Here is a 12047-nt window from a genome sequence, read left to right on the forward strand (position 1 = left end):
TAAGCATATTAATAGGAGGTGCAACTGTTTTTCTCCCCCGCATCGGTCCTGCTGATTGGGATCCATTCTCCCCGCTGATCAGCTGTGGGTGGTCGGACTGGGATTTATTATTGTGTTGATGTGTGTGTGTGTGTGTGTGTGTGTGTGTGTGTGTGTGTGTGTGTGTGTGTGCGCGCACGCTGGTGACGAGTTTTTCTGTGAGTGAATGTGTTGAGAGAGAGATGGGGGAGGAGGAGGTGAAGAAAACACTGTGATAGTTGATGTGTGTGTGTGTGTCACACACATCGCCTGCACCTATAGCTCGCACGGCGCCGATGGCCTCCTTGCTCATTAGGCGGACTGGCGTGCAGTGTGCGTGGAGAGCGGAGCGCTGAGGCCTCGGCAGGAGATCCGAGGGCCCATCTGACGCCCGTTTGAGTCAACGCCGCGTGGCACCTGTCGGCCCGAGACGCACGCACACACTGTGACGCGCCGAGCTCCTGCCACGCTGAGCGTGTTCGCATCGCAGTAATGAAAGAGATTTTCTGTCACGTCACATGTTGTATTGTTTAATCCATTCCGGGTAATAGGAACCAGGAATATTTGCAACCTCGTGCTCCAAGTGAGGTTAAAATACAGATTTGGTCACGTGTGTGCGCCTGTGCTGGTGTCGCATCTGCACCTTTTACTCCGTGTGGTGTTACTGAACGATTGCTTGCCTGAGGCCCTCTGCATTCGCTTCGATTGTTAAGTTATTGACGCCTTTCTGGCTGCCGATGCAACGGAAACCTCTGTTGTGGTTGTAACGAATACAGTACGTGCGTCTTTTTACTGCTTCGTTCGTTCAGCTCGGGCGGGAATGCCTGCGAAAAAAAAAAAAGAGGATACGCCGGAGCTCAAGTATCATCGAGCACGGTACCCTCGTGATGCTACGACTACAGGTTCTCATCACTTCAGCTCCCACCAAGCAATTACTTTCCAATGTGCAGGCACTTTCAGCCACCGGCTGGCTGGTGAGAGGCGACACTTACGGCACTTTGCCTCCCTGCAGGTCTCACTCCTCACCTCCCCTCACCACCGTCCCACACTCATCCCTCATCGACCGCCAGTTGGATTTCTTTCTGAAAGCGTCTCCATGCGTCACGGTGGAACATTTAGCATCTTTTTTCCCATATTACACACAACCGTTGTGTTTCTGCCACGAGAATCATTCAATTTCACGTCTTATTTGAATAGTTTTGCTATTGTCACTGACAGGCTCTGTATGTTCTAACTGATAGAGACTCGGCCTTCAATGAGGAGCATGCATCTGTCTACTGAGAGCCTGTTTATTGAACAAAATAACAACCTTTGTTATTCACTGTGGTTATTTTAGTTCTTCTGTTACCCAGGTTCTCCAAAAAGCACCGGATGAAAAGTGTCTTTTGTCCCTCTCTTCTTAATTCTCTCTTCACTTCTTACGGTGTCATTTCTCTAAAAAAAAAAAAACTCTTGATGGAGAAAATGATTTTATTTCATGCCAACCCTGAAGAAAACTAGTTCTAGTTTTTGGCAATATAAATGTTTGATACAGACAAACAAACACGTGCGCCCCATCCCCCAATTGTCCCCTGGGCGAGGACGCCACGCCCGACCAACAGATCCGACCGCACCCCTCATTTCCTTCCATCGCGGTGACCTCGAGCAAACCCATTGCCCCAGAGATGGATCCGTTTGCTCGCAAACTGTGACCTGTTCCGGTGTTTGGCTGAGATTAGAGGACACTGCTGTGATATTGCTGCTGAGGGCTCATCAGCGGTGCCCGCCCCGCCCACCCTGAGCGGTTGGAGGCGTCCGTGTTTGTGATCTGTGTCTGAATGCAAATTCCTGTCAGGACTATAATGGATATGTTGGCTCTGCACGAGGGGAAACACACAAGCACACGCTGCGCATCTCAATCATCCACGTTGTCTCACAACGCTCCGCTCTACGAGTAGTGACGAAGGCGAAGGAGGAGTCGAGGAACCCGTAGAGAGAAGTGGGTGACGGAAAAATAATGACATTTTGCTCGTTGCTTATTTAACCGAGTGCTCCTGGGCGGCTTTTAGCCAAAGCAAACACTGTGCGCTGCGCCGCTTCCTTGCCAAAGCGTAAACGTGATGCTCTAACTGAGTTACGAGTGCAGGTGGTTCACACCAAGTCGCCGTTACTCACGTTTAACGGCGCGGCTTCTGGTTGTTTGTCCCGTGTGAACCTCCTACCTCCCAGCTGTCCCCTGTCTCACGCCGATGTCTCTCTTTTTTTTATCTGTATCTTTCTTTAATGTAGTAGCTTTCACAGAAACACACACGAAGAGATGTGACATCTAAACACACACACACACACTAGCGTGAGTCATGCACAGCATCAATTTGACATGCAGCCCACTCTCTCAGGTAGAGATGAAGCTAGATTGCTGAAGCATTAAGCCCGTTAGAGCTCCTGCAGACAAACAGGTAAATAAATCGTGACTAAATGTCTGTCCCGTGAGTATCCGGAAGATCATTTCTTTCATTTGTTTTATTCCAGAAATATCAAACTGAATTATTTTGTGTCAGCCTACTGTCCTTTTCCCTCATTTTTCACTGCTGTAGATTTGTGTGTGTGTGTGTGTGTGTGTTTTGAGAGAGAAAAGTCAAGGAGATTGATGTCAGTTTGGATCTCTGTGAGGAGGCTTCCACTCCGCCCTCCACGTCAGCAGTGTGTGTGGGCGTTTGTGTAGGTGTGGATGTGATTTGGCTTCTGAGATGTTTTTCAAAAGACGTTTTTTAGAAAAGCCATGACATTTTGTGCTTGAGGGATTTCCAAGATTTTGTACTTTGAATATGTTTCCATTAATTTTGTGTGTGTGTGTGTGTCTGTTTGTGTGTTCAGTCTATTTCATGTGACCGGAAACAGAAGTCCCCACTCGGTTAGAGTAACGCGACGGTCCCCTTTTCGTAATGCAGGGATGCATTTGTGTGTGTTGCAGCCACCATCATTTTGAATGAGCTGAATTGGACGGAGGCCCTGGAAGATGTTTTTCGGAGAAACAAAGAGGAAGATCCCTCAATACTCTGGCAGGTGTTTGGCTCGGCCACCGGACTGGCTCGCTACTTCCCAGGTGAGTTACTCCAATCGCCGATAAGGTTGCTTGGGTCAGGGAGAAAAATCCCCCCCAAAAGGTAATTTCATCAAAGCTCTCGTGAAGATGTATTTTAAATTAATTTTGCTTTACTTTATTTATATAAGTCTGCAGATTGTTTTTCTGCTCTTATTTGGACTTATAGCTTAGCTTAGCACAAGGACTGAATGCCCAACCATTGTTTTATTATACTAGGTTCATATTTAAGGTGATATAAGCATAACATGCTTTTAGCCCCTAACTCATATAATCAAATACCTTAAACCAAATCTTTGGCCATTTTTCCTTCCTCCCGCCGACCCGCAGCTTCCCCTTGGATCTCCTCAAGGAATTCAGCCGATAAGATCGACCTCTATGATGTTCGCAGGCGACCGTGGTGAGTGCGGACATTCATTATGGAAAGTGCAGTTCTGTTTCTCTGTCTCTAATGATCTCATCGTTATTTCTCTCGTGTGAGTCAAGGGCAGACCGACACGTGGCTCATTCGCTCGACCTGCGTAATTGTCATATTCACCTTTTATCGGCGAAACCCCTTCTTTCATGTCGCGTAAACTGTCGACACATAAGGACATTAGTCCTTATTCAAATATTCATTTTTTTTCATACAAGTAGCCTAAAGAGGCCTCTGGCATAACACACAGATGTTAGTTTTTTTTAAATGTATCAAAGGTCAGATTGATTTAAAATTCAAATGATTTAGAGTGGTATTTAATGAATTGCTCAAACAGAAATAAGAGTGATGAACCTGCAAAATGTACTTGTGCATATTCACATGTCTTTAAGTACTGAGTACCCGCGACCTTCATGTTGTTTGACTGTTATTACTCACCAGGTACATTCAGGGCGCAGCGTCACCCAAGGACATGCTGATCCTGGTGGACGCGTGAGTGACGACCTTGTGATTCATTACACTCTTTTCTCTCATTTCGTTTTTGCACGCCGGAAGGCCCTGATGCGAACTCTGTGGCGCCGCCGCGCTCACGAATGCCTCCGCATGCGACGCTGACAAAACAAAAAGGCAGTCGGCGTGTCGACGTTTCTCCCCGTGGCGAGAAATGTGTGCCCTCAGAGATGTTAGGAGAGGACTCTGCAGTGTTATCTGTTACAGCAGTAAAGTCTCCTGATCAAATTATAAGAAACACTTAAATTAATAAAAAAAAATTCTCATATTGCATTTTTAGAGTTAAAGAGGTTTATTTGCAATGTTTACCAAGCCGAAACAAATTTAGAACATATAGAACTTCAAATCTAACCATGATTAACCAAAAAATAGTTCCACACTGATAGTTTACACTAGTAAAAGTGTATAGTTGACACTTTAAAGGCACCACCCCAATTTTGCTGTAGAAAAAAGGCTGTTATGACAAGAACTATATTATATATTATAATATTTTTATAATTGCTAATGCAATTTTCTGAAAAATATATTATTATATTATAAATAGCATACCTGGCAGAGCTCCTTGGCTAAATGACGACGCAATATGATGAATGAAAAACTGAATTTGTCCGCTCGCAGCGCTTCACGCGGTAAAGGCTCCAGCACAGGTCGTCTCCTTTTAGACACAATATTGACAGACAAACATGTTTTGGTGGCATAATAAAACAAACGAGCAGAGATATATGTATATACATATTATTTTATTCATTCTAATATAAATAAATACCATATATATACATGTAATGTTGTTGTTCCAAACTGCAGGAGTGGCAGCGTTTCGGGCCTCACCCTCAAACTCATCCGAACGTCGGTCAGCAAGATGCTGGAGACCCTCTCTGACGACGACTACGTCAACGTGGTCTACGTGAGCTTCCTCTTTGACTTCATCAGCAGTGGAAATAAACACGGCCTTCACTAATATTCACCTGAACAAAATCCTGTCCGTGGAGTTGTTGTGGTTCTGTGAATGTAATTGAATTTACAGGTGCAAACGTTGCTGGATGTTAACGTGGAAACGTGTGTGGCTGGGCTTGTGTGCTTTGAGTCTTTGGTTTGAACATGGCGGTGACCTTTCTAGTGACTTAATGCGCCGCACGTTGATGGATCTTTGTTATGGCTGCATGGATGCATGCTTGCAGTGTGCGTGTGTGTGTCTGCATACATCTAAATCTACTCTGCATGTGTTTGAGTGTGTCCGTGTGGGGGTGAGTGACACGCCTAGTGTGCGTCTGTCGCAGAGCGAACGCGCGGCGCTGCGCTGAGAAAACCCTGAAACGCCACAAGATGAGTTTGACCAATGAACCTGTGCTTTACATGTTACATACGTACGGGAGACGGCTCGGGCCTATTGGACACTCTGTAGACAGAAAAGAACACATGTTTTTAAGTGGTTTCAGTGGTTTATTCCCATTTACTGGATGATGTGCTGTGGGCGGTCGGACTGGAAATGATTTGCAGCACTAAAATGCTCTAACTAGATTTTGAGCCCATTAGAAGCGCTGCTACAATCTATGCCTTTTATATTATGTGCATGCAAAGATGGAACTGGTATCCCTTAATGAAGGGGCCTGTGCAAGATAGATCATTTTGTTAGCTATTCAAATACGCCCCACTTTAATAGGCATCCTTTGGTGATTTTTTTTTTTCATTGAATAATTACAAAAAAAGTTCCCTTTTCTTCAACATTTTCTTCTTTATCCAATCAGATGAAACTAAATGAATTAAATTGCCAATATCAATGTGTTTTAATGAACAAGTAGCGCATGAATCCCCAGTATTTCTTTTTTTTAGTTTACCTCCAGCATACATGTGGTCTCGCTCCAGTCACTTCCCTCCATCACGCGCTTCCCTCTGTACGTCCCATCCTTTTCCTTCTAACGGAGGAGGAAAATAATGATTTTTATAGTTTTGCGGTTCAAATAAACCATTAATTATATTGTCTTTCACTTCACTGGTTTATGGTTTTGTTTGGAAATTTCAAATCAGCTGAGTGAGACTGAAACTAGCAATGTCAGAAGAACACTGAGGCATCCAGCTTAGACCTTCAAAGGCATTTTGAAGCTTTTTTTGAAGGTAGCATACAATCTGTTACAACCTCAAGTGCTGTAAATGTAACCCTAACCCCATACCACAGCAAAACGCTGTTCTGTGTCCTCATAGTGAGTATATATGCTAGTATATGCAGTATAAATCACATCTCTGTTTAATAACCTTCATGTTTCCCTGAGCAATAGTAACATTGAGTTGTTTTAGTTCTATTTCTATACACAGAGACAATACATAAAGAACAGTATGCTGTTCTACTCAGCTTTCATTACAGACATTAGACATTATAAGATGTATTCTATAGATAAGAAGTTCTAATGCAAGCTGCTGTGTAAATGCGTGTAGGCGAGAATCTTATTCCGAGGTCGCTCGTGTTGTCTGTGCGCTTCTGCAAACATGAAGAGCAACATCGAATGGATGGAAACTGCCATTGTGAGCTGCAGCATCCTTTGGCTTTCTGGAAACGTGCACATAAAAGAAAAACCTTGCCGACCTTTGCTTGTGAATCCCGGCTTTCATGGTCCTTTGAAACGTTTATTAATGCTACTTTGTAATTCTGGCTACTTTGCTTTATTATACTAACTGTTGCTTTGTCATTATACTCAATTAGCAAGTCTAAGTCTCTTTGAATCGTAAGACCCGCATTTGACCATTTTTGTAAGCATATCTGTGTAGTTATATGTAATCTTTTGAATTAATAGAACCCCACCTAGACTTTGAGATGAAGGTGCCATCCGTGTTATGTACCCATTATCTGTGGGCCTCGGATGTGGACAGATGTTGGTTATTAATGAGCCAGGTGTGTGTGTGTGCGTGCATAGGTTTGTAGTGTGTGTGTGTGTGTGTGTGTGTGTGTGCGCGCGCATGCACATGAATTCATAGGGTTCCATCTGTGCCTCAACATGAACTATTCACCAATAATAATCTGCTGTACACGTGGTGCTGTGTAGTTGGAGTTTAACCCGCCGGAGTAATGTCTGCCTCTGCTAAATAACATCTCCATAATCAAGTGCTTTGTTTTCTTTCTTTGTTTGTTTGTTTCTTACCTTCTTATGGCACCGTTTTCACATCCCTGCCTGTTTTGCTACCAATCCGTCCTTCTCTCTGCTGTAGCTCCCTTCGGTCTGTGCAGATCTTCAATTAACACTGATTTTATTTCACACGCGACAAATCTTTAGTCACAGCAAACTTGAGAAGTGCAGTCGTTAAAGTTACAACATTATGATGATAGTTATTTTTCATTTAACACGCTGCGACTCGGCGACAAAGAGGAAAAACGGGCCGCATATTTAACAGCAAATATGTGCGAGTGCCTTCCCTTCCACCTCCCGTCATCCCTCCTTCCCTCTTCTCCCTCCCCTCCACCCCCCCCCCCCCCCTCCCCCACAGTTCAACGACAAGGCAGAGCACGCGGCCTGCTTCAGGAACCTGGTGCAGGCCAACGTCCGCAACAAGAGGATGCTGAAGGACGCCGTGCAGAGCATCACCGCCAAGGGCATCACCAACTACCGCGGCGGCTTCGAGATGGCCTTCGAGCAGCTCGCGCAGGTAAAGTGTCAGCGCAGTGTGCAACGTTTGCGCAGGTATCTGAATAGTTCACGTCCTGCTCGAGGCCTGGACGGAAGCCCGTTGGAACCCACGCGGCGGTTCTTGTCTGCAGCTGATGTCCATTGCATTGATCGTTCTCGTTCAATTATGAAAAATAATGGTGGCACACGGGACTCACTCAGGGATGACTCAAAGCCCGGTGGTGTCCTTATTTAAGGGTGAGTATCTGGCGTGCCCTTGTGGTTTCTTTTGGACATTGCAGATTTTTTTTTTTTGTAACTGCATGAAGAGGCATTATTATTATTATTATATTATTTATGCGACTGTGGAGCAGCAATAGGAATGCGTTGTTAAGAAATCATTTTTATCCCCTAGATGAATGTGTCGAGGGCCAACTGCAACAAGATCATCATGCTGTTCACCGACGGGGGAGAAGAGAGGGCCGAGGAGATCTTTAAAAAGTATAACCCCAAGCAAGCGGTAGGACTGTGACCACGACACGTTCAGAGAGAAGACCGCCGCCGTTTGCGTCGCGCCGTGTTCATTTTGTCTCCGCTCTTCATCTCGCTGCAGGTGCGCATCTTCACATTTTCAGTAGGTCAACACAACTACGACAAAGGGCCGATACAGTGGATGGCCTGCGCGAATAAAGGTGATGAGGATGAATGAAAACGATGTAAAGGGCCCAACTAATACAGAAATATGATAATAATATATTTTAACATGCTGTGTTGTTAAAATGGGGGTGAATGAAATGTCACCATGAATACGTTAATAACCTTGCGTATTTGTCTCAGGTTACTATTACGAGATCCCATCCATCGGTGCCATCAGGATCAACACTCAGGTACAATGAACACGGCCACATTTCCTCCTAGTTATCCATGAATGGTGTCTTCTTGTGTCTCACTCGTTGCCTGCTGTGCCCTCTTGTGGTGAAATGTGTGTGTGTGTCTGTGTGTGTGTGTGTGTGGTAAATTAAACATCTGAAGCCCGTCTCTCTCTTTCACAGGAGTACCTGGATGTTTTGGGCAGGCCGATGGTCAAGGCTGACCGAAGGGCCAAGCAGGTCCAGTGGACCAACGTCTACTTGGACGCACTGGTATGTCATGTTTAGTACCGCGCACACAATTTGTGGGAATATAGAAAAATAAATAAATAAATTGTATTCAAATGTAAGAATTAGAAAATTAGAAAAATCAGTTTTGTGTCAGATGAAGAATTCCTGATAAGTGTTAAAACGTTTGCTGTTTGTCGTCTTGGTAAACTCCACTTCAACTCTGTTCAAGCAGTGTTTGTAAAAAAGAGATAATTTGAAGGAAAAAAAGAAAATGTTTTCTTGTGGTGCTTAAGCCTCCATCAAAATGGACTTCTAGGCGACGGTGCAGATAAGAGACCCGTCTGCTAAGCCGAGCCAAATGGTTTTTACGCTGTTTGCCATTCGTTTTACTGATAAGCAGCCTTCGACTTTTTGCGACTGTTGTCAGAAATGCGTCTGCCTTTTGTAACGTTAACGGCTCGGTCTCAGGCTGCAGCCGGTCGGTGTTTGATTTTTCATTAATCAGCCGAGTCGTTGGATTTCGGTTGGTCGTGAGTGGTGGTGAAATATGTCGATATGTCGCGTGTCTCCCAGGGTCTCGGCCTGGTGATCACCGGCACCGTGCCCGTCTTCAACAAGACCAACACGGGCTCAAAGGTAAGCCAGCGCATGTCTCTAATCATCTTTCTTTCACTCACCCGACTGAATCCTACATTCGCTGTACATCTGACCCTTTGACCCCTGTGGAGGATTTAAGTCTGCGGCTTAGAGAAGCGCCATTATGTTTACCAGACTAAAAAAAAAGAAAAACACACAACATGAATACTGCTCAATCATCTTCTCATCCTCCACTTTCATCCCCCCCTTTCTTGTGGCTCCTCCTTATGTCCTTTGTCGACGCCGAGGTCTCCCGGCGCTCTCCCTCGCGCGTCCACGCCAAGACGTTCCCGCGCGCCGTGAAGCAAAATAGATTTTCAAAAGAGATCAAACCTGCAGATCAGAGAGACAAATGATCCGGTAGCTAAGTGCTTCAAGATGAGGTCACATGTCTCCCTCGAAGGACTCTGGTGGCTGCAGGATGGAAATGCCTTGTCAGTGACTCATGGCGGCATGCGAGGCTATTGGGAATGAAGCTGTCCAGATTTCTGTTGCAATCCTTCAGAGTCCTTCAGAGGGACTCGACTCATCCGGAGGAAGAACAGCGGGGCTCTAAAGTAACGTCGCACAGTGACTCTTTCTACCTCTCACTTCCTCTTCTTTGTGTTTTTTGTCAACGCTTCCCTCTCTCTCAGAAATCTCAAAACCAGCTCATCTTGGGCGTTATGGCCATCGATGTGTCCCTGGAAGACATCAAGAGACTGACGCCTCGGTTTACTGTAAAAAGCCCACACTTCATAAATAAAAAATAAAAAAAACACATACAGAAACCAGCCTATTTACACAGCGTTGCGCGTATTTGGCACACGGGCTGCTGTATAATTCATTTCTCTGTATATTTCCCCTTTTTCCTTTGGCAGTTTGGACCCAATGGCTACTACTTTGCCATTGACGCCAACGGATACGTGCTGCTCCACCCTAATCTCCAGCCAAGGGTAAGACCGACTGTAATTCGGTGCAACCAGACGTTTTATTTTCCTGGAGACAGCCCCGTCTGTCTCGCTTAAACTCAATCGCCGCACATTAACATCCTGTCAACACCCAGTTAAACAGGACGTTCTCGTGCTTTTCAGACATAAAGATTCTTGTCTTTCAAGGCCCTTAGTCACATTTCGCAGAACGGTACACAAAATATGATTTTAGCATTAAAATGACCCGTGTGCGCCGTGGATGCAATGGTGGCTAGAATTACCGCTCTGACTTTTGTTTGTGTCGCTTGGCTGACTTTTCCCCCCTTCTTTGTCTGAGCTGTCCGTGCCACATGGGTCCACAATGAAGTTTGTTGAGATACAGCAAGATGTTTCTCATTGACTTTTCAGACATAATCTCTTCTTGTAAATCGCGCATGCACACATTCGTCACAGATGTTAACAACTTTCAAAAGTCAGTGTCAATATTTGGATTTCTCCGTGAGTGGTGCGCGGTTACAAAAATGTAATTATTTAATATGGACCACTGATGTTTACCGCGTGATTTTTTGTCAAGGCCCACTGAAATATGAATGATCGTAATCACTTGCATTCCCTTTACAGACGGGCGAGTTTGATGAACCTGTAACGCTTGACTTCCTGGATGCTGAGCTGGAGAATGAGATCAAAGTGGAGGTTTGGAAAAGAGATTACTCAAAGTCTTCAGAGTCCATGTGTCCATATCAGAAATAATGACACAATAATATCTGAATATGGTATGATTTTGTTTTTTTTTATTGGTTCATTGATTTACGATTGCTTACTTGGTTGACAGATGAGAAAAAAAATGATCGACGGTTTAACGGGGAATTACACAATATCTACATTGGTGAAATCTCAAGATGAGGTAATTTTATTTTGAAAGGGCAGTCCATACTAGCTTTGAACACGTTGCTGAGGAATTGTGTACTGACCAAACTTTTGCCTTCGAAGCGCTACATTGATTTGGGTCAGAGGATGTACACCTTTGCGCCAGTGACGGGAACCGATTACAGGTAAATATCACATGGGTTTTCCATGATAAATTCATTGCATGTGTTCAGTACGATTTACCAAACTGAGCAACTCTGGAAAAATTGCAGCAACCAGTGAAGTAATGAAGGGTGGAAAATCTATTCTGCTGCACAGAAAGTTGCAGAAAATGATAAAATAATAGCATATATGTTTTAAAGTAAATACATACTGTCATCACATTGTGCGCACGTGTGTGTGTGTGTGTCTTCTCCAGCCTCGCTCTGGTCCTTCCTGACTACAGTATGCATTACATCCGGGCCAAAATCGCTGACACAATCACCCAAGCCAAATGTAAGTTTTCAACCGCCTGCTCCGGTTTTTCCACCCGGTAACATTCACCTTCCGTTTACACCGTTCACACAGACAGTAGCCACATGTTGCTGCCTTTTCTCTCCGGGGACATTATAACCCCCCCCCCCCCCTCCCCTCTGCATGCCGTCACATCCAGTGTCGCCATGGCAAAGCACACACTCTTTTGTAGTGTTCTTCAAAGTTTGTGTTGCCAGATGGCGGGACGAGTGGCTCCAGTGTCCCTTTTTCACATGTCCTCTATTCAAGTAACTCACTGTGTGTGTGTCTATCTACGTGCTTATTGGACACCATACAGCGGATCAGAGATGCCATATGTGTGGCGTTGTCGTCTCGTGTGTCTCTCGAATCCTCTGCGTTCCCACTAGTAAAACATGTCATTGGCTCACAGCGTTACACAAAGGA

At 44.8% G+C, this 12047-nt stretch overlaps 1 protein-coding gene across 2 annotated transcripts in view; it reads left to right on the forward strand.

Moving 5' to 3' along the window:
- The window catches only part of cacna2d1a (calcium channel, voltage-dependent, alpha 2/delta subunit 1a), a 58941-nt gene that overhangs the window by 29198 nt on the left and 17696 nt on the right, over positions 1-12047 (forward strand). For both annotated transcript variants that reach the window (XR_013467273.1, XM_040174689.2), the window contains exons 7-22: positions 2969-3100; positions 3428-3497; positions 3954-4004; positions 4827-4926; positions 7497-7655; positions 8031-8135; positions 8229-8307; positions 8453-8502; positions 8668-8757; positions 9289-9351; positions 9987-10070; positions 10212-10286; positions 10884-10955; positions 11095-11166; positions 11253-11314; positions 11548-11624. Coding sequence is in view for 1 of the 2 variants with exons in the window: in XM_040174689.2 (XP_040030623.2) it covers positions 2969-3100; positions 3428-3497; positions 3954-4004; positions 4827-4926; positions 7497-7655; positions 8031-8135; positions 8229-8307; positions 8453-8502; positions 8668-8757; positions 9289-9351; positions 9987-10070; positions 10212-10286; positions 10884-10955; positions 11095-11166; positions 11253-11314; positions 11548-11624 (1341 nt within the window). In the remaining variant the exon portion in view is untranslated. The remainder of the gene's footprint in view (positions 1-2968; positions 3101-3427; positions 3498-3953; positions 4005-4826; positions 4927-7496; positions 7656-8030; positions 8136-8228; positions 8308-8452; positions 8503-8667; positions 8758-9288; positions 9352-9986; positions 10071-10211; positions 10287-10883; positions 10956-11094; positions 11167-11252; positions 11315-11547; positions 11625-12047) is intronic.

Source organism: Gasterosteus aculeatus, chromosome 4 (assembly GCF_964276395.1).
Source record: "Gasterosteus aculeatus chromosome 4, fGasAcu3.hap1.1, whole genome shotgun sequence".
Lineage (NCBI taxonomy): Eukaryota > Metazoa > Chordata > Actinopteri > Perciformes > Gasterosteidae > Gasterosteus > Gasterosteus aculeatus.